This window comes from Ranitomeya variabilis, chromosome 7 (genome assembly GCF_051348905.1).
Source record: "Ranitomeya variabilis isolate aRanVar5 chromosome 7, aRanVar5.hap1, whole genome shotgun sequence".
Taxonomy (NCBI): Eukaryota; Metazoa; Chordata; class Amphibia; order Anura; family Dendrobatidae; genus Ranitomeya; species Ranitomeya variabilis.
Window position 1 is genome coordinate 80,881,345 of NC_135238.1, and position 26,237 is coordinate 80,907,581.

The window sequence follows — 26,237 nt, forward strand, 5'->3', positions numbered from 1 at the left end:
CACACATGGCATTAGTGTATACTCTGTGCTGATCGTAGCAATGCTGTGTCGTTATCTGTCCATGATAGACACTGATGACACACCGATGGTGAACGGACTACACACTGATGGTAAAAACAGACACACGGACCACATACTGACAAACTGATAGTAAAAACGGACACATGAACCACACACAGGTGAAAATGGAAACACAGACCAAACACTGATGACACACTGATGTTGAAAACGGACACACGAGCCACACAATGATGACGAAAGCAGAAACACGGACTACACACTTATGGTAAAAGCAGACACTGATGACACATTTAGGCCGGTGTCACATTGGCGAGTTTTACGGACGTAAGAGCGCAGAAATTACGTCCGTAAAACTCGCAAAATAAACGGCACAATTCTCAATGGGGCTGCTCCTACCGGTATCAGCCGTATATTACGGTTCAGTATTATACGGCTTTCTACGGCTGTACAAAATCGCAGCATGCTGCGTTTGTCAGCGTATTGCGCAAAAAAAATTGCCAATGAAAGTCTATGGGGGCGAGAAAAATACGGATTCCACACGGACCAGCAGTGTGACTTGCGAGAAATACACAGCGGTGTTAGTGAAAAGTCGGTAATTCAATTGCCGGCTTTTCATTTCTCCTGCACAAACCCGACAGGATATGAGACATGGTTTACATACAGTAAACCATCTCATATCCCCATTTTTTTTGCATATTCCACACTACTAATGTTAGTAGTGTGTATGTGCAAAATTTCAGCGCTGTAGCTGCTAAAATAAAGGGTTAAATGGCGGAAAAAATTGGCGTGGGCTCCCGCGCAATTTTCTCCGCCAGAATGGTAAAGCCAGTGACTGAGGGCAGATATTAATAGCCAGGAGAGGGTCCATGGTTATTGCCCCCCCCCCGTGGCTAAAAACATCTGCCCCCAGCCACCCCAGAAAAGGCACATCTGGAAGATGCGCCTATTCTGGCACTTGGCCACTCTCTTCCCACTCCCTGTAGCGGTGGGATATGGGGTAATGAAGGGTTAATGCCACCTTGCTATTGTAAGGTGACATTAAGCCAGATTAATAATGGAGAGGCGTCAATTATGACACCTATCCATTATTAATCCAATTGTTTGAAAGGGTTAAAAAACACACACACACACACACACACACACACACACACGATTTAAAAGTATTTTAATGAAATAAACACACAGGTTGTTTTAATATTTTATTGCTCTCTCAATCCATTTGCAGGCCCTCGCTTGGCAAAATAATGAACGCACAAGATACATACCCTCAGCTGAACCGTCACGTCCCACGATGTAATCCATCTGAAGGGGTTAAAATAATTTACAAGCAGGAGCCCTGCTAATGCAGCTGTGTGCTCCGTGCCTGTAATCCCCGGCGAATGAATGAAATGTAGGTCATTGACCTACATTTCCTTCAGTCGCGGTGATGCGCCCCCTGGTGGATGTCCTCATATGACCTGGAGTGTGGGAAAAAGTTCCCAGGCTGCAGTTCATGAGAACATCCAGCAGGGGGCGCATCACCGCGACTGAATGTAAGTACAGATCCAGCTTTCCTTTCAGCACCCGGGGATTACAGGCACGAGCGAGTGGTTTATCGCAGCTCGTGCCTGTAATATTAGTTAACCCCTTCAGATGGATTACCTCGTGGGACGTGATCGGACATCAGAAGGTATGTATCTTGTGCGTTTATTATTTTGCCAAGCGAGGGCCTGCAAATGGATTGAGAGAGCAATAAAATATTAAAACAACCGCTGTGTTTATTTCATTAAAATACTTTTAAATCGTGTGTGTGTGTTTTTTAACCCTTTCAAACAATTGGATTAATAATGGATAGGTGTCATCATTGACGCCTCTCCATTATTAATCTGGCTTAATGTCACCTTACAATAGCAAGGTGGCATTAATGCTTCATTACCCCATATCCCACCGCTACACGGGAGTGGGAAGAGAGTGGCCAAGTGCCAGAACAGGCGCATCTTCCAGATGTGCCTCTTCTGGGGTGGCTGGGGGCAGATGTTTGTAGCCAGGGGGGGCCAATAACCATGGACCCTCTCCTGGCTATTAATATCTGCCCTCAGTCACTGGCTTTACCATTCTGGCGGAGAAAATTGCGCGGGAGCCCACGCCAATTTTTTCCGCCATTTAACCCTTTATTTTAGCAGCTACAGCGCTGAAATTTTGCACATACACACTACTAACATTAGTAGTGTGGAATATGCAAAAAAAAGGGGGATATGACATGGTTTACTGTATGTAAACCATGTCTCATATCCTGTCGGGTTTGTGCAGGAGAAATGAAAAGCCGGCAATTGAATTACCGGCTGTTCACAGATATCGCGCTGAATGAAATCTAAATACAGAATATTTATATATGTGTCTCAATGACATATATATATATATACTGTATATATGTTTTCCCCAGGGTGGATTGATTTAAATCACGCCGATTTAAATCATGATTTAAATCACGATTTAAATCAAAAGATTTTTTTCTATTTAAATCGGATCGATTTAAATCATGATTTTAATCATGATTTAAATCACTGATTTAAATCAAAAGGTTTTTTTTTAATATAAATCACGATTAAAATGAGAAGTGAGAGCAGTGCGCATGTGCGCCCATAGTTACACGGACGAAACTAGGGGCAACGATCTAACGCCAGGGTGAGGGGGGACCCCAAAGTAAGTAAAAATCTTTTTTGTTTTACTATATGGCAATAGGTAGGTGTTTAAAAGCAGCATGTCTTAATTGTATAAACTATTAATAGCCTCCACATTTTGTTCATACTGCCCCTTTAATTCCACACTTCTAGCTTGGTTTCACTTTTGGTTTAGTTTCTTTTTCCATTCAGTTGACATGCCCAAACTTGTTGGATAGTCAGCATCCTACAGAAACCTCTGGAAGAGCATGGCATTGTGAATGTTACACATATACAGCCTTTATTCTACTGAGTTAAACAACTCAGCTTTATCTCATGATGGAAGAACCTTTGGATGGTAAAATATTTTCCTCAAAAAGAAGTTTATTGAAAAAAATCCGATTTAAATAAAAAAAAATCCGATTTTTTTGATTTTTTTAAAAAAACATTGATTTTTATCCACCCTGGTTTTCCCGAACATTTGAGCACATAAATCCATTAGATGTCGGTTTTCCAAGCCTGCGCGAAAATCTCGCAGTACGGATGCCATACGGATTACATACGGAGGATGCCATGCGCAAAATACGCTGACACACCCTGACTACGGATCAATATTTTGGGAACATTTCTCCGTATTACGGCCGTAGTACGGACGTATAATACGTGGCGTATTGTCTTATGCCAAGTGTGACGCCGGCCTTATGGTAATAAAAAACACATTAGCCACACACTGATGGTGAACGGACTAAACACTGATGGTAAAAACAGACACACGGACCACACACTGACAAACTGATAGTAAAAATGGACACATGAACCACACACAGGTGAAAACGGAAACACAGACCACACACTGATGTTGAAAACGGACACACGAGCCACACAATGATGACGAAAATGGAAACACGGACCACTCTGATGGTGAAAATGGAAACACGGACCACACACTGGTGAAAATGCAAACACAGACAACACACTGATGGTAAAAACAGACACATGAACCACACATTGATGACACATAGATGGTGAAAACGGACACACGACACACGAACCACACACTGACGACACACTGACAGTGAAAACTGACACACTAACCACACACTGGTGAAAACGGACACACAAACCAAACTGCTGGTAAAAAGGTACACACGACCACACACTGATGGTAAAAACGGACACATGAACCACACATTGATGACACACTGATGGTGAACTGACTACACACTTATGGTAAAAACAGGCACATGAACCACACATTGATGACACATAGATGGTGAAAACAGACACACGAACCACAGACTGATGACACACTGATGGTGAAAACGGACACACTAACCAAACACTGGTGAAAACAGACACACGGACCACACACTGGTAACAACGGACACACGGACCACACTCTGATGGTAAAAATGCACACACGGACCACACACTGATGGTGAAAATGTACACATGGACCACACACTGCAGGTAAAAATGTACACACTGACTACACACTGACACACTAATGGTAAAAACGGACCACACACTGACACACTGATGGTAAAATCAGACACAAGGACTACACACTGACAAACTTATGGTAAAAATGGACACATGAACCACAGACGGGTAAAAAACGGAAACACAGACCACACACTGATGACACACTAATCGTGAAAACGGCCACACGAGCCACACACTGATGACACCCTGATGGTAAAAACATGCACACAGACCACACACTGATGTCATCAATACAATTTTTTTAATGTACATGTGTAAACGTTGACGTGTAAATGAGACCTAAAAAGCCAGCTGCAGCCTTATCATTAGTTTCTAGTTGTTGATTCAGCTGTCAAGTTCTCATAAAGCCGGTTTCACATGTCCTGATATTTCTGGTACCGGTAAAACTAGTACCGGAGATATCGGTGTCTGTGTGTGTAATACTTGTAGCACATGTGTAGTAACTGTGCTACACTTGTGGCGCATCAGTACCATACATGCCTGGGATGCAGCGGTACAGTTAGCACTGTTCCCCAGCGCCGGGTGCTGAAGACGGCTCTCATCATTCTCCCCCGCTCTGCCGGTGATCAGTGCTAACAGTGGAGGCTGTTGAGAGTTATATTCAACTGATTACAGCAAGACCAGGCCCCAGCTGATGGGAATACTACTCATGGCTGTGGAGTCGGTAAGCCAAACTTCCAACTCCTCAATTTCCATGACTCTGACTCCACCAAACTGGGCTCCGACTCCACAGCCCTGCTACTACTCCCATCAGCCTAACCTGCTGCTGCTAATAGCAATGAGAGCAGGCGGATGGTGGGAGTATTCATCAGCCATGACCTGCACTATTAAGAAATTTAAAAAAAAAAGGGTGTGGCTTCTCCTGTATTTTTGAAAACCAGCCAGGCAAAACTGACAGCTGCAAACCTCAGTGTTAGCAAGGCTGGTAATCAAGAATAGAGGGGGCACCACGCTGTTTTTTTAAAATTATTATTTACATTTTAAAAACCAGTGTGGGGTCCCCCCCATTTCGACAACCAGCCTTGCTAAAGCAGGCAGCTGGGGACTGGTATTCTCAGGCTGGTAAGGGGCCATGGATATCGCCAGAAACGACTTTTTGAACGGATCCGGCAAAAAACGGATGAAACGTTTGGCCGTCAGGCACAATCCGGCGCTAATACAACTCTATGGGAAAAAACGGATCCGGCGTAAAAAAAAACGGATCCGTTTTTTAAAAATAGTGCCGGATTGTGCCTGAAACAAAAAGCCTGATGTGTGAAAGTAGCCTAGAGTAAGTTCACACTGGGCGTTTTGCTGTGTTTTTTTATGCTAATTTCCAGCTGCTTTTTACAATTCCAGCAAAGCCTATGAGATTTCAGAAATCTCATGCACACACATTAGTTTTTTTGTGTGGTCAGTATTTTGTGCTTTGCTGCGTTTTTTGGACATAGAGCATGTCACTTCTTTCAGTCTTTTTGCTGTGTTTTTTCAGCGTTTTTCACCCATTGACTTGAATGGATGGTGAAAAGACGCTGCAAAAACGCGGGTATCATTATTTGCTGCTGAAAATTCAAGGACATTAGCATGGACAAAGAGAAAAAAAAAAAGCAACAAAAACACACCTAACCTGTGTTTTTGACACAGCTTCCTTCCTGCCAAGAATACCAGGTTTTGCTGCAGAAAAAAAAGCAGCAAAAATGCCCTGTGTGAACGTACCCTACAGTGGGCATGGAAAGTATTCAGACCCCTTTAAATTTTTCACTCTTTGTTTTATTGCAGCCATTTGGTAAATTCAAAAAAGTTCATTTTTTTTCCTCAGTGTACACTCTGCACCCCATCTTGGCTGAAACAAAAACAGAAATGTAGAAATTTTTGCAAATTTATTAAAAAAAGAAAAACTGGAATATCACATGGTCATAAGTATTCAGACCCTTTGCTCAGTATTGAGTAGAAGCACCTTTTGAGCTAGTACAGCCATGAGTCTTCTTGGGAATGATGCAACAAGTTTTTCACACCTGGATTTGGGGATTCTCTGCCATTCTTCTTTGCAGATCCTCTCCAGTTCCATCAGGTTGGATGGTGAACGTTGGTGGACAGCCATTTTCAGGTCTCTCCAGAGATGCTCAATTGGGTTTAGGTCAGGGCTCTGCCTGGGCCAGTCAAGAATGGTCAGAGTTGTTCTGAAGCCACTCCTTTGTTATTTTAGCTGTGTGCTTAGGGTCGTTGTCTTATTGGAAGGTGAACCTTCGGCCAAGCCTGAGGTCCAGAGGTTTTCATCCAGGATATCTCTGTACTTGGCCACATTCATGTTTCCTTCAATGTCAACCAGTTGTCCTGTCCCAGCAGCTGAAAAAGACCCCCATAGCATGATGCTACCACCACCATGTTTCACTGTTGGGATTGTATTGAGCAGGTGATGAGCAGTCCCTGGTTTTCTCCACACATACCGCCTAGAATTATCACCAAAAAGGTCTGTCTTCTTCTCATCAAACAAGAGAATCTTATTTCTCATAGTCTGGGAGTCCTTCATGTGTTTTATAGCAAACTCTTTCATATGTCTTGCACTGAGGAGAGGCTTCCGTCGGGCCACTCTGCCATAAAGGCCCAACTGGTGGAGGGCTGCAGTTATAGTTGACTTTGTGGAACTTTCTCCCATCTTCCTACTTCATCTCTGGAGCTCAGCCACAGTGATCTTGGGGTTCTTCTTTACCTCTCTCACCAAGGCTCTTCTCCCATGATTGCTCAGCTTGGCTGGATGGCCAGATCTAGGAAGACTTCTGGTGGTTCCAAACTTCTTCCATTTAAGGATTATGGAGGCCACTGTGCTCGTAAGGAACCTAGAGTACTGCAGAAATTCTGTTGTAACCTTGGCCTGATCTGTGCCTTGCCACAATTCTGTCTCTGAGCTCCTTGCCCAGTTCCTTTGACCTCATGATTCTCATTTGGTCTGACATTCACTATGAGCTGTGAGATCTTATATAGACAGCCTTTCCAAATCAATGCCTATCAGTTTAATTTACCACAGTTGGACTCCAATGAAGGAGTAGAACCATCTCAAGGAGGATCACAAGGAAATAGACAGCGTGTGACTTAAATATGAGTGTCTGATCAAAGGGTCTGAATACTTATGACCATGTGATATTTCAGTTTTTCTTTTTTAATAAATTTGCAAAAATTTCTACATTTGTTTTTTTTTTTCAGTCAAGATGGGGTGCAGAGTGTACATTATTGTGAAAAAATGAACTTTTTTGAATTTTACCAAATGGCTGCAATGGAGCAAAGTGAAAAATTTAAAGGGGTCTGAATACTTTCTGTACCCACTGTACATTAGTGATTATTTAGTATGGTACAAAAGTTTTAGGCAGGTGTGGAATGAATGTTGGAAAGTGAGAAAGTTTTCAGAAACAGAAGTTTTAACAGTTTATTTTTTATCAATTAATAAAATCCAAAGTGAATGGATAAAAGAGAAATCTAACTCTTATCACTATTTTGCTGTGGCCAACCAGTGCTTTCAAAACTGCATCACTTCTAGGTATACAGCAGGACCTCACTAGGGAGGCTGTTCCAAACATCTTTGGGAACTAACCTCAGATCTCCTGTGCATGTGGCTTGGGCAAATCCTTCTGTCTCTTTTTGTAATGCTGCACACACTCAATGATGTTGAGATCAGGGTTCTTTGGGGCCATATCATCACTTCCTGAAGATGGGTCCTAATCCCTTTACACCCCAAGGGTGGTTTGCACGTTAATGACCAGGCCAATTTTTCCAATTCAGACCACTGTCCCTTTATGAGGTTATAACTCTGGAACGCTTCAACGGATCCCACTGATTCTGAGACTGATTTCTTGTGACATATTGTACTTCATGATAGTGGTAAAATTTCTTTGTTATGATTTGTTTATTTGTGAAAAAAATGAAAATTTGGTGAAAATTTAGCAGTTTTCAAACTTTTATTTTTATGCCTGTAAATCAGAGATTTATATCCCACAAAATGGAAAATAAATAATGTTTCCCACATGTCTACTTTACATCAGCACAATTTTTGAAACATAATTTTTGTTTGGTAGGATGTTAGAAGGGTTTAAAGTTGACCAGCGATTTCTCATTTTTCCAACATAATTTACAAAACCTTTTTTTGTTTCGGGACCCCCTCATATTTGAAGTGACTTCAAAGGGGCCTATATGACAGAAAATACCCAAAAGTGACACCATTTTAAAAACTGTACCCCTCAAGGTGCTCAAAACCACATTCAAGAACATTATTAACCCTTCAGTTGCTTCACAGGAATTTTTGGAATGTGGAAGGAAAAAATAATATGCAAATTGCCTCTTCAGAGAGAAAGAGGACTTAAAACTCTATAGCGCCACCTGTTGGAAGTAAAATATAAACATTTAACTTTGTGTCACACAAATTTTACTTTAGACCCCCAATATTTTTATTTTTGCAAGGGTTACAGAAAAAAAGGACACCAAAATTTGTTGTGTCATTTCTCCTGAGCCGGAAGATACCCAACATGTGGGGGCAAACTACTGTTTGGGCACACAGCAGGGCTGGAAGGGAAGGAGCACCATTTGACTTTTTGAATGTAAAATTTGCTGGAATAATTAGCGGATGCCATGTTGCATTTGGAGAGCCCCTGATGCGACTAAACAGTGCAAACCCCCCCACAGGTAGCATCATTTTGGAAACTAGTCTCCTGAGGAAACATATCTAGATGTGTGGTGAGCACCTTGAACCTCCAGGTTCTTCACAAAAGTTTATAATGTTGAGCCATGAATAAAAAAAAAAATCACATTTTCCCCACAAAAAATGTTTTTAGCCCGAAAGTTAGCATTTTCGCAAGGGTTACAGGAGAAATTTCACAATAGAATTTGTTGTGCAGTTTCTCCTGAGTATGCCAATATCCCATATGTAAACTATTGTTTCAGCTCACGGTGGAGCTCAGAAATGGAATGATGTTTTGGAACGCAGACTTTGATGGAATGGTCTGCCGGTGTCGTATGTGAAACGTATGCCACGTGCTAAGGCTCTGTCCACACTACATATGTGAGTACTGTCTGCTCCACACGCTCAGGAGGTATCCGCACAATAGTGTGCAGAGTCAGGATGTCAGTCCACCATACGGACCCACTCTAATGAAACATATGCCACATGCCAAGGCTCTGTCCACACTACATATGTGCGTAATGTCTGCTCCACACGCTCAGGAGGTATCCGCACAATAGTGTGCAGAGTCAGGATGTCAGTCCACCATACGGACCCACTCTAATGAAACATATGCCACATGCCAAGGCTCTGTCCACACTACATATGTGCGTAATGTCTGCTCCACACGCTCAGGAGGTATCCGCACAATAGTGTGCAGAGTCAGGATGTCAATCCACCATACGGACCCACTATAATGAAATGTATGCCACATGCTGTAGGTTACTTTACGGTGTCCCTCGGAATAGAAAGCGCAGTCAGTTATACATCAGACATAGTGGTCTGATGGAGGCCAAAAGAACACAATTGTCATGGTTGTGGTCTCGGTTCTCTCCCGGTCCTTACGGGGTTAATGGTCTTTGGCCTCCTTTTGGATCTGGGAGGGACATACAGTTAGGTCCATATATATTTGGACAGAGACAACATTTTTCTAATTTTGGTTATAGACATTACCACAATGAATTTTAAACAAAACAATTCAGATGCAGTTGAAGTTCAGACTTTCAGCTTTCATTTGAGGGTATCCACATTAAAATTGGATGAAGGCTTTAGGAGTTTCAGCTCTTTAACATGTGCCACCCTGTTTTTAAAGGGACCAAAAGTAATTGGACAATTGACTCCAAGGCTATTTCATGGACAGGTGTGGGCAATCCCTTCGTTATGTCATTCTCAATTAAGCAGATAAAAGGCCTAGAGTTGATTTGACGTGTGGTGCTTGCATTTGGAAGGTTTTGCTGTGAAGTAAACATGTGGTCAAAGGAGCTCTCCATGCAGGTGAAACACGCCATCCTTAAGCTGCGAAAACAGGAAAAAACCATCCGAGAAATTGCTACAATATTAGGAGTGGCAAAATCTACAGTTTGGTACATCCTGATAAAGAAAGAAAGCACTGGTGAACTCATCAATGCAAAAAGACCTGGGCGCCCACGGAAGACAACAGTGGTGGATGATCGCAGAATAATCTCCATGGTGAAGAGAAACCCCTTCACAACAGCCAACCAAGTGACCAACACTCTCCAGGAGGTCGGCGTATCAATATCCAAATCTACCATAAAGAGAAGACTGCATGAAAGTAAGTACAGAGGGTTCACTGCACGGTGCAAGCCACTCATAAGTGTCAAGAATAAAAAGGCTAGACTGGACTTTGCTAAAAAAACATCTAAAAAAGCCAGCACAGTTCTGGAAGAACATTCTTTGGACAGATGAAACCAAGATCAACCTCTACCAGAATGATGGAAAGAGAAAAGTATGGTGAAGGCGTGGTACAGCTCATGATGCAAAGCATACCACATCATCTATAAAACACAGCGGAGGCAGTGTGATGGCTTGGGCATGCATGGCTGCCAGTGGCAATGGGTCACTAGTGTTTATTGATGATGTGACACAGGACAGAAGCAGCCGAATGAATTCTGAGGTATTCAGAACCATACTGTGTGCTCAGATCCAGCCAAATGCAGCCAAACTGATTGGTCGTCGTTTCATACTACAGATGGGCAATGATCCAAAACCTAAGGCCAAAGCAACCCAGGAGTTTATTAAAGCAAAGAAGTGGAATATTCTTGAATGGCCAAGTCAGTCACCTGATCTCAACCCAATTGAGCATGCATTTCACTTGTTAAAGACGAAACTTCAGACAGAAAGGCCCACAAACAAACAGCAACTGAAAACCACCGCAGTGAAGGCCTGACAGAGCATCAAAAAGGAGGAAACACAGCGTCTGGTGATGTCCATGAGTTCAAGACTTCAGGCAGTCATTGCCAACAAAGTGTTTTCAGCCAAGTACTGAAAATGAACATTTTATTTAAAATTATTGAATCTGTCCAATTACTTTTGATCCCTTTAAAAACAGGGTCGCACATGTTAAGGAGCTGAAACTCCTAAACCCTTCATCCAATTTTAATGTGGATACCCTTAAATGAAAGCTGAAAGTCTGAACTTCAACTGCATCTGAATTGTTTTGTTTAAAATTCATTGTGGTAATGTCTATAACCAAAATTAGAAAAATGTTGTCTCTGTCCAAATATATATGGACCTAACTGTATATACCCACCCCAGGCTTAGGTTCCCTGTCAGTTATACTTACGCCCTCGGCTGAGTGTGTTGACCCTCGTGTGCCTGTGCTTTGTGCCTGCTCTTGTGCTTGATCTTTTGGCTCTGACCCGGTTTGTCCCTTTGATTATGATTCAGTATTCTGTCTCGGTACTGTTTGTTCTCCCGTTTTGTATATTGACTCTTGCCTGGCTTTTTGACTGTCTTTCCCCTCTGGTACCGCTACGTTATCTCTGGTTCTGACCCTTGCCTGACCCTGATTATGTCCTTAGCTGTCCCCCTTGGTAACGGTGTCGACCTCTGGTTGTGACCCTCGCCTGTTCGACAGCTCTCCTTTTTTCCCCATCGGAGCTTAGCTCTCTGGAGCTCTGGCAGTGGTCTCCGCCCCCGGCCACTCCCCCGGCGGTCACATGCTTCAGGTCCTGTCTGCCTTAAGCACATCTCTTTGCCACCGCCGCTCCACATCTCTGGGATCCTAAACTGACCCCGGAATGTGTCATGTCTGTAAGTACCGAGCGGAGTGCATGACAACAATCCCATCTTCTGTCTGGTGTATGATTGCCTTCTATTTTTGTTTTCCAGCGGTTTTTCCACACCTGCCTGAATATTTTGCACAGTGCATAGAGGCACTGGATAATGAGCAGCCTCCTGTCCTCAGTCCCGATTCCCCATTTATAGGTCTGGTATATAAGGAAAGGCAGCGTCTTGTAGACCCCACCGGTCGCCCTTGTTTGGGGACACAAAAAATGCAAACCGTGAAGATTCATCTTGTTAGATTGTTTTTTTTCCTTAGCAAAAGCCAGAATCCTCCAATATAATGTACATTTTGCAGCTACTATCTGTCTGTGGCCTCCATTAGTTATGGGAAAGGCCTCCATCAATAAGTATAATAGCATCTGATATTTAGAACCTATTTTTCCAGTGCTCACCATTGTTTCATCACTGTGCTCCCCCGGGTCGGCAGCCGTGTGGTCCCCCGTGCCGTGTACTGTAGTCACTGATGAGCCCCCAGTGTATAGCCCTATCAGGCTGCCTGCGAGAAGGAAACAGAAACACAAATTCCCGGCAGAGTCTTGCCTGGCAGGTGATGCCATTATAAGGATGACACATATGCAATGTCTGGATGAGGGTTTCTAAACTTTCTGTGGAAATGTCTGTGTAACGGGTAAGTGTACCCACAGCACCACCAGCCGCTAATATTCTGTATCCCAGCCGTGTCAGAATATACTCTGACTGGTGGAGCAATGGCTACCCAATGTGAACACTGCAGTATCTGGCGTTGTGACCCTGACATTTACAGTACTGCTTCACCCTGGTGGCCATCTGGGGCAGGCAGTAGCCATAGCATCCACACTTAGTCATCCTGACACAGTGTACATGACTTCACATGATGGGTACTACTGACCATCGTCTGCCTGCCCTCTCCATTCTGCAGGCTGGCCCAGAAGAGCACACAGCGGGGATTACCTGCCCACCAATGTTCCGGCTGCAGGATCACTATTGTCTATGAGCGGACTGATGTTGCAGCTCGGCCAGGGGACTGACACAGCAGTAATACCAGACGCAGCCTGGGTCACAAGGAAAGCAATGCTATGGTGGCCCACACTTTACCAGAGCCATTAATCACAAGCGACCATAATACCTGATACCAATGAAACGTATGCCCATTACCTGAGCTCCGATGCCAATGTAAGCAGAGCTGCTGATAGACCCAAAACACTCTGAGTCCACTGTCCACACTGGACATCAGTAGCCTAAGGAGGAGCCACCTCCAGGCCTAAAGAGGAGCCGCCTCCAGGCCTAAAAGGGGAGCCGCCTCCAGGCCTAAAAGGGGAGCCGCCTCCAGGCCTAAAAGGGGAGCCGTCACCAGGCCTAAAAGAGGAGCCGTCACCAGGCCTAAAAGAGGAGCCGTCTCCAGGCTTAAAAGGGTAGCCGCCTCCAGGCCTAAAAGGGTAGCCGCCTCCAGGCCTAAAAGGGTAGCCGCCTCCAGGCCTAAAAGGGTAGCCGCCTCCAGGCCTAAAAGGGTAGCCGCCTCCAGGCCTAAAAGGGTAGCCGCCTCCAGGCCTAAAAGGGTAGCCGCCTCCAGGCCTAAAAGGGTAGCCGCCTCCAGGCCTAAAAGGGTAGCCGCCTCCAGGCCTAAAAGGGTAGCCGCCTCCAGGCCTAAAAGGGTAGCCGCCTCCAGGCCTAAAAGGGGAGCCGCCTCCAGGCCTAAAAGGGTAGCCGCCTCCAGGCCTAAAAGGGTAGCCGCCTCCAGGCCTAAAAGGGTAGCCGCCTCCAGGCCTAAAAGGGGAGCCGCCTCCAGGCCTAAAAGGGTCCAGGTTTTAGTCTTATTTTGTTCCTGCTTCTTTTACATCCGCCGTACTTTACCAGTTACATGAGCCTTGTTTTTAAGTGCCAATTCTTATAGTGTCTAAAAACTGGCTACTTGTGACCTGCTGACAAGTCCCCGCCTTCTATAATGCCTCTGTCACTAAATGTTGAAGTTTGTTTTTATTCTTCATCAATCTTAATGGATTGCACTTAGGTACAGCAGGAAAGCTTCTGCCGCACCAGGGGTAGGAATACAGTCTAACACGCCAGAAGGAGGCCATTTTGGCTTGTATCTGGCTAGTCTGCTACTAACAAAATGTTTGGAAAAATAAAGTAAATGACAGTGTTTTATACAGCAGTATGCGGGGAAAGAAAAAATACAGGTGAAATATGTATGGCCAGGCGGAGTCCATAAGTAAAATGTGAGCAGGGCGTGCTGTGTGTGAGCGATGTATGGGATGATAATCTCAGCATACCCACCTACACCGCAGCTTTTTTGCCGTAGTGCAGCTATGACGTCTTGTGCTTTTAACCTTGTCTTATGCAGGAAGAAAAGGAGGTCACAAAGGTCGGGTGAGGCAGTACACAAGTCCGGAGGAGATCGACGCCCAGATAAAGGCTGAGCATGAGAAGGCGTTGGTACGTGTGCACTGTGGGATGTGTAGGCTCCCTCACGTTCAATAAGAGTCATGGTTTTCATTATTACTTTCCTCCTTACTACCACCAATGTGGAGAAATTGGTTTCATCACTACTTGTCTTCTGTCCTTTTTTTTTTTTTAAATTTGAATTTTTGCACACAATAGAAAAATGTTTTTACTTTATATGCAAATGAGGGGATCTCTGTGCCCCGATACTACTCCTTAGTAAACGTGCCGCACACCTTCCCTTAGATTAATTATCTGTGGTTAATTCATGTCAGGCTTCCTTACTGAAGCAGCGGCTACAGGGAGAAACTGAAGCTCTTTTCTCCCTGCAGCTGCTCCAGTCATTCTGCGGGGGCTGGAATACTCACGGCTCACTGAAAAGGGAGTGCTCTGTAATCCTGACCCTTTACTTTGACTGACAGCCTGCTCTGCACAGAAAGCTGTCAGTCAGTCTGCTGGAGAGTGATCACAGCCTCACTCCCTGTATAATGAGAGGCGACTATAACATCCACAGCACTGTTCCAGTGACTGGTAGCAAGCGACTACAGGGAGAATAAAACTTAATTTTCTCCCTGTAGCCACTGCTCCAATAAGGTAGTCAGACAGTCTTTGAAGGGAACCTGTCATCACCAAAAAAGTGATTTACCAGCAGATATAGTGGTAATATGCAGATTAATAGCTTACATATAGTTGGGTCACGCCAGGTGCCCAGGATTTTTGGTAAGGGCGCCGGTCCCAGCAGCTGCACTTCTGGTTTGTGTGTTAGTCAGCAGAGCGTTCCTGTGTTGGCAGGTCATCGGTGCAGGCTCATTATAATGGCTATACCAGCACTCTTCTCCATCACAGTCCATCTATAGACATTGACCTGTTCATATTCTTTCTGTAGGAAGCAGAACTCGAGGAAGGAGGTGTGGGAGGCACTGAAGACCCCACAAAGGCAAAGAAAGATCAGAGCTCAGATGAGAGTGAAGATGACGACGACTATCAGGTATTTTGTTTGAAGGAACATGGCATACTCCTAAGTAAACCTGTGCCATTACTTAAAAAACATGGCAGCCTTTTCTATGTTCTGTCCTCATCTGTTCTGCAGCATTAAGTGACTTTAAAGTATAAGACAAATGACTTCATTTATTGGATTTATCATATTTTCGAGCTATAACGGGGTATTCTGGTCTGAGTAATTGATGACATTGCTTGGATATGCCTTGGAGGTTCGTAATGTTGCACCTCCATAAATCTTGCACGGCTGCCTTCCTGGCCACTTGGCTGTGCAGGTGAACAACCCTACAGCCCCTTCATTCTTTGGTTCAGTGGTGGTCCTCGAGGTCAGGCCCAGCTAACCTGAGATGGCTGCCAGCCAAACCATCAATGGAAGCATCGTTTGTCCGACTAATGTGTATGGCCGGCCTTGGTCTTCTTTGCTCTCATGTATTTGTCTGATATCTACCTCCTGATATCTTACTTTACCCACGCTGGATCATCGGCTACATAGCTTGGCCCTGGTGGTCTGAAGTGTTACGTGACGAGCTCTGCACTAATTCCAGTGGCCGTCTGCAGCGCTGTAAAGGCGGCTGTGGATTATCATTCACCTCTGTACCATTTTTAGTGTCACAGCTTCACCCCACCTTTCTTTTTTACTCTTAAGATAACCATGATGCCAACTTTTTAGTACTATTGCAATTTGAAAGTGTTAATTTTATTGTAGACATATAATTAAGATGTAAATGTTTTTATCCTTCAGCAAAAGCGTAAAGGAGTAGAAGGCTTAATTGATATAGAGAATCCTAATCGTGCAGCACAGGCGTCTAAAAAGGTCACTCAAGTTGATGTTGAAGGACCGAGGGAACTGTCCCGAAGAGAAAAGTAAGTTCTGATTGCCAGAACACGGCTCATCCATCCTCCATCACTTTGGTCAATCAGTCTCACTGTTAGTGTTTCAGACTTATTAGTAACCTGTCAAATTAGTTAGTTAATTAAAACTGACGATTTACTATATATTCAGTGTTCTGTACCTGTGTATATGACTTGTTAGGGCATAAAACTAATGGGGATAATGTAGAAACCATTAGATGGTCACCACACTTACAGAGCTTAGGGGTTTAGGCCTTAATTTACATTATCCCCAGTGGGTTTGCACTATACATATAGTTTTGTGTTTGTTTGTCAGGTTTTTTAATATTCATATAATAAAAGCTGTTTTAGAAGAATTCATGGAATTAGTTTTTGATTGTTTTTTCTCCATTTATATTGCAATTGTAAAACATTTGTTAGGGCATCTACACGTCTTGGAGGGCATCCCATCCCCTCTGAGCCAGGGCGGAGAGAGACACTTAGAAAAAGTAGAAAAAGCGTTTCATTCTCAGGCGGACTTGGCTGGCCGTACGTTTCAGACCTAAATATTCCCGCAGTGGCCTCTCCCCTGCAATCCCTGCTGTGCCCAGTACAGCCTGCATCGCATACAGACAACTCTCAGGGACGTCATGTATAAGCAGCAGTAATGCAGTATTCTTCCTTATCATTTCATCATCAAGACAAATGGTAACAGTCGTCCTATAATAATCTGCAGTCTGAATGATATTCGCCTAGAAAATAGTTCTGCTTGTTCTAGTCCAAGAATCCTCACCGTCGCCTGCTCCACTGGATGTCAGTTATTCTGCTTCGTGGCCTTTACCGCAGTCCAGCATGACCTCAGTCCTTACAGACAGCTGAAAGTAAACTGTTTTCTGGACAACAGCCCAATTATGTGGAAAGCTACGGTATATATGTGCAAATCTGAGTCTGTATAAAATGGACTGACTTCTAAAATATATAATACATTGGGTTCAGTTGTACAAAGCAGCATCTGCTGTTAATGTTTTCCTAAGAATTTGGGAAAGTTATGAAATGTCTTATAAATATTTGTTCTGTTCCTGATCTAAGGATCTCAGCTGTTAGTTGAGATGAATCTGTGCTGCACTTTATGTACATGCTCAGTAGTGACCAGGGCTGTGGAGTCGGAGTGGAGATGAATCTGTGCTGCATTTTATGTACATGATCAGTAGTGAGGCAGGGCTGTGGGGTCGGAGTGGAGATGAATCTGTGCTGCACTTTATGCACATGCTCAGTAGTGACCAGGGCTGTGGGGTCGGGGGAAATGAATCTGTGCTGCACTTTATGCACATGCTCAGTAGTGACCAGGGCTGTGGGGTTGGAGTGGAGATGAATCTGTGCTGCACCGTATGCACATGCTCAGTAGTGACCAGGGCTGTGGGGTCGGGGGGAAATGAATCTGTGCTGCACTTTATGCACATGCTCAGTAGTGACCAGGGCTGTGGGGTCGGAGTGGAGATGAATCTGTGCTTCACTTTATGTACATGCTCAGTAGTGACCAGGGCTGTGGAGTCGGAGTGGAGATGAATCTGTGCTGCATTTTATGTACATGCTCATGTCATGTCGGACGCTGTTCAGACCAGGTTGTTCGACAGACAGCGGTAATTCCGCTTTTGACCACTATGCGCTCGGCTAGATTTTATCTAGGTGGTCCGGGGTTAATTTACCTGATGCTCGGATTGGAAGCTGGGCCATGCCCATTGCCTTTAAATAGTTCTCCTGAACATTGGGTGTCGCCGATTATAGCTTCTGTCTTGTGCGTTGTTATCTCGGTCTGGAGTGGTGAGCTAGTAGTTGGAGTATCGTTGCTGGTGGTGTATTTCCCTTTGTCTTATTTACTCCTTCCTATATTTGTATTTATTTTGCCCTGCACATTTATAGTGTATTCCTGAGTGACTGCGGCGTGGTGTATATTTTCCGTTATCCCTGTCTGTGCTAACTGTGGGTATTGGTGTATTATCTTTTCACTGGGTGGTGGGCGGTGGTTTCAGCCTAGGGTTGAAACAGGAGAAAGGGCGAGGGTCGAGGCCTAGACATGCACACCATCAGTGTAAACTCTAGGTAGAGGGTCAGTCAGGATTTCCCTAGTCTGAGGGAAATTGCAGGGGCCCGGGTTATTAGCTCTTGCCCGCCTAGTCTCCCCGTGACAGCTCAGTAGTGACCAGGGCTGTGGGGTCGGAGTGGAGATGAATCTGTGCTGCACTTTATGCACATGCTCAGTAGTGACCAGGGCTGTGGGGTCGAAGTGGAGATGAATCTGTGCTGCACTTTATGCACATGCTCAGTAGTGACCAGAACTGTGGAGTCGGAGTGGAGACAAATCTGTGCTGCATTTTATGTACATGCTCAGTTGTGACCGTTGCTGTGGGGTCGGGAGTCAGGGAAACTGAGGAGTCAGAGTCGGGTTTGGCTTACCGACTCCACAGCTCTGGTTATTACACATTTTTATTTTATAACTGTGAAGTGAAACACAGTAGCTAAAAAATCCTGCAGAGAACATACAAGTGCTGTCTCTTTGGTCTGATTCTAGCTTAGGACGCCGCTGCTGCAAGGCACTGTGCTACATAGTGAGCTCCCCAGCCGGCTGTGGTGGAGGGTAGTTATCATAGGGTCAGTAAAACTAGTGTCTAGGGAACAATTGTCAGCTCTTGATAACACCTAAGGCCACGTTTAGTATGTGGTCAGTACGTTACATCAGTATTTGTAAGCCAAAACCAAGGGTGGAACAAATAGATGAAAAGTAAAATAGAAACACGTCACCACTTCTGCATTTATCACCCACTCCTGGTTATAGCTTACAAATACTGATGTAAAATACTGACCAAATACTAAACGTGTGACCATAACCTTAGAGACATTTTTTTACTGCATAATTCAGAGAGGACAGTATAATAAGCGTGGAGCAGTAAGGGTATGTTCAGACCACCAATGCCATGGGCTTGCTGGTCTTTCACTGCCCTGCAATGATGATTTGCCAACTATGTGCTTGTGTCTCAGCAGTTACATACAGGCATTTCCCTTGTGGCCAGTGATTGGCTGTGGTGGTCACATGCTGCTCATGTGGGCATTACCCCTGAGGCCAGTGATTGGCTGTGGCGGTCACATGCTGCTCATGTGGGCATTACCCCTGAGGCCAGTGATTGGCTGTGGCGGTCACATGCTGCTCATGTGGGCATTACCCCTGAGGCCAGTGATTGGCTGTGGTGGTCACATGCTGCTCATGTGGGCATTACCCCTGAGGCCAGTGATTGGCTGTGGCGGTCAGGTGCACATGGTTGACTTGTCCTCTATGCAATTAACCATTTTCTCTGCTGCATTTTTTTTTTAAATTCAGCACCATCCTTATTTCTCCTCTGCTGTATACCATCATTCACTTGTTGGAAAGGCTTATGTTCCTCAGCTCACTCGAATCCTGTGGAATTGCTTGTGCCCATAGTTCTCCAGTGAATATATCTTGATCCTGTGACCAGCTGGGACATGTAGTTCTTCTGCCACTACTAACTATACTAGTCCTATTTATCACAGCAGAAGATATAATGGCGTACTTGGGGGTCCTTGACATAGTAACATTGATAAATGCTGCTCTAGAATGACCTTTGTACTTTCTGATGTCCAGGACATATGTATATATATATATATATTTCTCAATAAGTGCTTATTCATACAGACCTGCCGTCCTGCGTCCACCATTACAATATTACCGCTATCTAATGTCGTGCCTCTAATAATGAAGCTTCTGTTTTTCATTTGCAACAGAGAGGAAATAGAAAAGCAAAAGGCAAAAGAACGCTACATGAAGTTGCATTTAGCAGGGAAAACAGACCAAGCGAAGGCTGACCTGGCCCGTCTGGCAATCATCCGAAAACAGAGGGAAGAGGCAGCAAAGAAGAAGGAGGAAGAAAAAAAAGGTAAGTGTGCAATAGGCCACTTCCGCTGCCTTAGGATCATCTTGCAGAGCTTACATTATCATCCTTACAACTACCATATCTGTTGGGGAATAGCCGAGACTGTATGGGGTACAGGCCGGTACCATTGGCAGTGGTGCTGCCCCACTGACCACAGCAAGATGCCGGGACTAGAAGGCTGACGCTGAGTCTGACAGGACCCCGCTCAGGCCTAACCGTGATAATACAGAACTGCTGTATAAGAAAAAGTAGCAATGGAGTCCTCTCCAAATTTCCATTCTAACCCGTTATAAAACATACCATAAAAGTGAAAATAAATCCAAATGAACACATCCCCATCACTAACTGTTACTACGGTAGGCCCAGCAAACTAACTCTAATTTAAAGAGTGGTCCTAAAATGTCCTTTCTAAATAAATATCTTTACAGCCAAACCAGTTGTATAAGTACCTTTATTACACTTCTCCCTATCCTGCTAATCCCTAAATGTGTTTTTTTACTGCACTTCCTGTGACATTTCATGTGAGAGGAGTCTCACACGGGACCTCAAAGGAGGCTGGGACTGCATACACTTCCTCGCAGCATCCAGCACCCCTCCTGACACAGTACGTTAACAGTGGGCAGCACTGAAGATATTTACTACAGTATCTTGCATCGCCGCCCTCTGAAGATGGATGGATCCATGGTGATAGAAGTGATAAGAGAGGTGAGTGCAGCACCGGCACTCTGCTTCTATCTCTGCTGCCTCATCTTCTAACTGCGAAACCAGTCGTCTTCGGGGAGCGGTGATAGAAGCACTGAGTCACAACAGCACCACTCCCTGATGATGATCCAGGACATCTTCAGAGGGCGGTGGTGATGCAAGAAACTGTGGTAAATAACTGGAGTGCTGCCCCATGATCAAGGCCTATTCCGGGAAAGGTGATAGATGCTGCAGAGAAGTGTGCAGCCTCAGAGTCCGGTGAGAGACTCTTCCCAAGCAATACGTCACAGGAAGTGCAGGAAAAGCAAGCACATTGAGGGATTGGATAGCTAGGGAGAAGTTTAGGCTGTTGTATAATAAAGCTAAATACAAAAGTGGTTAGGATGTAAGGATACATATCTCGGAAGGACATTTTAATTACAGGACAACCCCTTTAACGCACCTTTCAAAAGCACAGAAAATGATGCAGAATTTCCAATTAGAGTTGCCCGCAAAAATTCGACAGAGCAATACAGAAGTCATGTTGAGATTTGACCTAAATCTCATCCACATCTAGCAGAGAATTTCCATGTGGAGTTTACAGTATAATTATGTTGTGCACTTGGTGGGGTTGAAAAGCGCAGGCTCTAGAGCTGAGCCTGCTCCATACATGGCAGGTCCCGGCTGTGTGACCAGAGCTATAGATATAATAGTTTAAATCGCTACACTTTTTTTCTGTCCCTTTTTTCAAGAGCCATAACTTTTTTCTATTGTTATGTCTACAGGACAAGTAATTTTGAATGACACCAACCATTTTACCGTATAATGTATTGAAAATGGTAAAAAAAACAAAAACAATTCCACATGGGATGAAATGGTTAAAAAACACTATTCCACTATCGTGTTCATCGTAACTGGCAATATGATTCTCCAGGTCAGCACGAATACAGCAATACCAAACTTTTAGTTTACATTTTAAGAGGTGAAAAAAAGTTTTGGACTTTAAAAAAAAATAAATAAATAAATTTCAGCCTTTGAAGCGTTTGTCCCATACAAGATACGGCCACCACCTTTCAGCCCATCATTCTGATATGCTGTATATCTGCCCCCAACCAAACCTGCAAAACAAGAAAAAGACCTTTTATTATACTCCCCTGCGGGGCGGTCCGGTCCAGTGGACGTCGCTGTCTTCGTCTGGCACGTGCCGTCTTCTTGTGATGCTGTCCTCCTTGGTTCATATGGATGACACATCCTACTTCATCCACACAGTCTCCCCGGCATTGCGCTCCTGTGCAGGCGTATTTCTTAGCCCCCGACCAGGGCAGAGCAAAGTACTGCAGTCACATGCGCCGGGAAAGGTCAGAAAGCCCCTGTGCATGCGCACTGCAGTACTTCACACTGGTCAGGGCAGATAAGTACGCCTGCGCAGGAGTGCGATACCGGGGAGTCTGTGTGGATGCAGTAGGACGCGTCAGCAATACGAATCAAGGAGGACAGCATCACAAGACCTAGACCAGCGACACCCTTCGGACCGGACCGCCCCTCCGGTGAGTATAATAAAAGGTGTTTTTCTTTTGTTGTAGCCCGGATTGGGGGCAGATATACTGTTGTATATCAGGGCTGAAAGGTGGTGATGGCCGTACATCATATGGGACAAACCTGGTGACTAGGGTTGAGCGACCTTGACCTTTTTAGGGTAGAGTCATGTTTTGCGAAACCCGACTTTTTGAAAAGTCGAGTCGGGCGAAATCGGCCGATTACTGCGAAAAGTCGAGGATCGGCCGGAACACGAAACCCTATGCACGTCAATGGGTTTTTTGTTTTGTTTTTTTTTTTTTTGTTTTTTTTTTTCTCTCTCTCTCCCTCTCTCCCTCTCTCCCTCCGTCCCAGCCCCGCAAATTTCGTTTGACACATTGCAAATCCCTGCTGCGCACAAGCGCTAAAATGATCATAGGCGTGCACGCCCCTAACCCCTATGTCATCACTCTGCCCACACTCCTTCATTGGCTGAAAAAATGGCGCTAAATGCATCATACGAAACGCGACTTTGGCGCCAAGATCGCGTACCGCATGGCCGACCCCACACAGGGATCGGGTCGGGTTTCATGAGACGCCGACTTTGCCAAAAGTCGGCGACTTATGAAAATGAACGATCCGTTTCGCTCAACCCTACTGGTGACAGGTTCCCTTTAATAAAACTTTTAATTTTTGAATGGGGAAAAGATGGGTATTTTAAACTTTTATATAGGTTTCTCTCTTTATATTTTTAAAACATTTTTTTCCATTCCTTTTCCCCTTTATGGGAGTTGAACCTATATAGTATACTTATATACTGCAATACTACAGCCCGTGTCAGTAGCTGAGCATCGCAGGAGGACTAGGATGGCAGTTATGGGGCTGTCAGTGGGCCCTTCACAACTATGGTAATTTAAGAGCACCCCACAATTGTATCGCTTGGGGCCGCTAAGAGTCGGTGCTTGCACGCTGTCGAGCAGGCCATTTAAATGGAGCAGTCAGTGATGGACAATAGCATCTAAATGGTTAATGGCAACGATCGGCGCTGGCTCCGGAGGCTGCTGTTATTTTGGCTATGTAATATTTGTTGTGTACGGTGCGGGCTCCGCTCCTGAGCGTGCTCCATACAGCCCTCAGCAACCGGTGACAAATCTACATGACTGGGGAGGAGTATAAACGCTGTAGTGAATATAGAGTAGGACCACACATGGGTCTCGCCCACAGCATGTTATTTCTTGGCTTATATACCGACCTCACCCCGAATTTATTGAAGCAGCATTTCTGCAGCGCTCAACTATTTATGGCAGACCCATTGACATTGAAAGGATCTACTGCCGACCATGTTCTCCTCCATTCCTTACAAGATGGGGCTCCAAAGTCTCGTCAGGATCGCAGCGGGGGTTCCACTGGTCAGACCCTTGAAATCAGCAAGTATAACTTGTCATTTTTGGAAACCCCTTTAATAACTTGTATCAGGGTTTCATCACTATGACCTCTTGTAATTGATATATCACCAAACCACTTAGTGTTATAGCAATAAGCTGCATAAATAGCACTGGTGGTAACACTTGTTTCATTCTTCCAATAATACTCTACCAATATGGCTGGCTGCTTTCTGTCTTTATTTATTTTTCTGTGACTATCTGCATTAAAAGATAACTTGGAATGACCAGAGCAGTCACACTACACTGATGCTTCCTGCTGTCCATAGATCACTTGTCAGCTTTGCTGTATAGTTGGGGGAGATGAACAGAGTCCTCTCATTATCATATCATTGGATTTTACTGTGCTCCTGATGGCCGAGATAAGGCAAAATATTAGATGTCTACACCGACAAGGCTCAGGTTCCAGCGTCTCTCTCTCTTACCGGTTTCTAGCAGAATTGCAGTACTCTAATATTTTGTGGTGACTGTAGCTATAATATTCTATGACTTATGTAAAAGACAATTATTGTCGTGGCCAAGTGCACACACCCACAAGAGCAATATGGCCGCCCCCATGAAAAAAATGTAAAATAAAAGAAACTAGAAAATTATATATTTAAAAAATCTAAAAAATACTTTTATGATAAAGTGGAGGAGTTGCCAATATCAAGTGATCAGATTATAACTTTAATATTTGAAAGGTTCTTCAAATATGGAATAAATCCCATGGGCAATTAATTATAGCTTTGATACAGCTCCTCCTTAGTAAAATGCATGCCTTGAAGCGTGGTGCTGGACTGTGCGGAGCACCAGCTCAGACCTTCACGCTGGGCCCTCCGGATGGCTTCTGGGGCAGTGCAGGCGATGCTGGGGCAGTGCAGGCGATGCTGGGGCGGTGCAGGCGATGCTGGGGCGGTGCAGGCGATGCTGGGGCGGTGCAGGCGATGCTGGGGCGGTGCAGGCGATGCTGGGACAGTGGGGGCGGTGCAGGCGATGCTGGGGCGGTGCAGGCGATGCTGGGGCGGTGCAGGCGATGCTGGGGCGGTGCAGGCGATGCTGGGGCGGTGCAGGCGATGCTGGGACAGTGGGGGCGGTGCAGGCGATGCTGGGGCGGTGCAGGCGATGCTGGGGCGGTGCAGGCGATGCTGGGACGGTGCAGGCGATGCTGGGACGGTGCAGGCGATGCTGGGACGGTGCAGGCGATGCTGGGACGGTGCAGGCGATGCTGGGACGGTGCAGGCGATGCTGGGGCGGTGCAGGCGATGCTGGGGCGGTGCAGGCGATGCTGGGGCGGTGCAGGCGATGCTGGGGCGGTGCAGGCATTGTGGGGGCAGTACAAGCAATGCTGGGGCGGTGCAGGCCATGCTGGGGCGGTGCAGGCCATGCTGGGGCGGTGCAGGCCATGCTGGGGCAGTGCAGGCCATGCTGGGGCAGTGCAGGCCATGCTGGGGCAAGCGCTTAATCACCTTTTACCTTCCTTTACTATGGAAGGAGCAATTTGTGTACCGGTTATAGAGTTACATAGAGTTTTTGATATTGTCTCTGCTGTTGAGTTTTTGATATGATTATTTCTCTTTTTTTAATATCTATTTTATTTTCCAGTAAAAGATGGAGTGGGAGCGGCGGGCAGAGGAATGCAATCAATGTCTCTTAATAAATAACGACTAGCGCACAGAGACCACATCAGCGGACCCTAGGGCCAGTGCGGCCAGGTCTGTAGACTCCGTGACTAGCCAGTACTCTGGCCCTTTGTGTGTCCACCATATGCTACTCCTGATCAAGTCGTCGCAGCGTTTACATGCTGAGGATATGAAAAGAAAGACTGGACACTCACTGAGCACATATTTATTACATGCTGAGTGTTTGTGGAGCTGGGGTTCCGGGACAGGGGAATAAAGTTTGGAATTCAAACTAAATGTTCTGGATTTTACTATTTCTTTTTCATCTAAAAGTAATGACTTCTACCTGCTTGAGTCCACTGTCTGTATAATAAACCCTGAGTTACCAGTTCTTACAGGGGGCGACTAGTAACATTTACTCACCGAATCAACATCTCTGTCAATAAATAGAAGCTTTCATATCTTCAGAGCCCTAAAATCGGCCTCGTCCGGCTGGCGCAGAGTATGGTAAAAACCAGAATAAAATGTGTAGATACTAAAGCAAGAGAAACATGCCTGAAATTACTGCAGAAAACATGGCCATGAGAACGGCATGCTAGGACACAGGGCTTTTTCCGTGCGGTTTACAAATCATTCAGTAGTTTTCCGTTTTGTGATGGTCTAATGTGTGTGTGGGGGGCTTCAACAAACATCAGCTCAACCCACTGATATCAAGAGGCTCGGCCGACGTTCTTGTGTGGCTGGAGGCCTCCTGACTCCCCTAAAACATAGAAGGACCCGACGTGTCATATGTAGGACCACCGATCTGTCACCAGAGGAATCTGACAGCCTGCTGTGTATGAAGAAGTTGGGAAAGGTAGGGCCGAACG

At 45.0% G+C, this 26,237-nt stretch overlaps 1 protein-coding gene across 1 annotated transcript in view; it reads left to right on the forward strand.

Annotated features, from left to right (window-relative positions):
• Positions 1-25,665, forward strand: part of PDAP1 (PDGFA associated protein 1) — a 29,640-nt gene extending 3,975 nt beyond the window's left edge. The window contains exons 2-6 of the mRNA XM_077275368.1: positions 14,258-14,349; positions 15,242-15,343; positions 16,097-16,218; positions 19,981-20,132; positions 25,352-25,665. Of these exons, the coding sequence (XP_077131483.1) occupies positions 14,258-14,349; positions 15,242-15,343; positions 16,097-16,218; positions 19,981-20,132; positions 25,352-25,410 (527 nt within the window). The 3' untranslated portion in view covers positions 25,411-25,665. The remainder of the gene's footprint in view (positions 1-14,257; positions 14,350-15,241; positions 15,344-16,096; positions 16,219-19,980; positions 20,133-25,351) is intronic.
• The last annotated feature ends 572 nt before the right edge of the window (positions 25,666-26,237 follow it).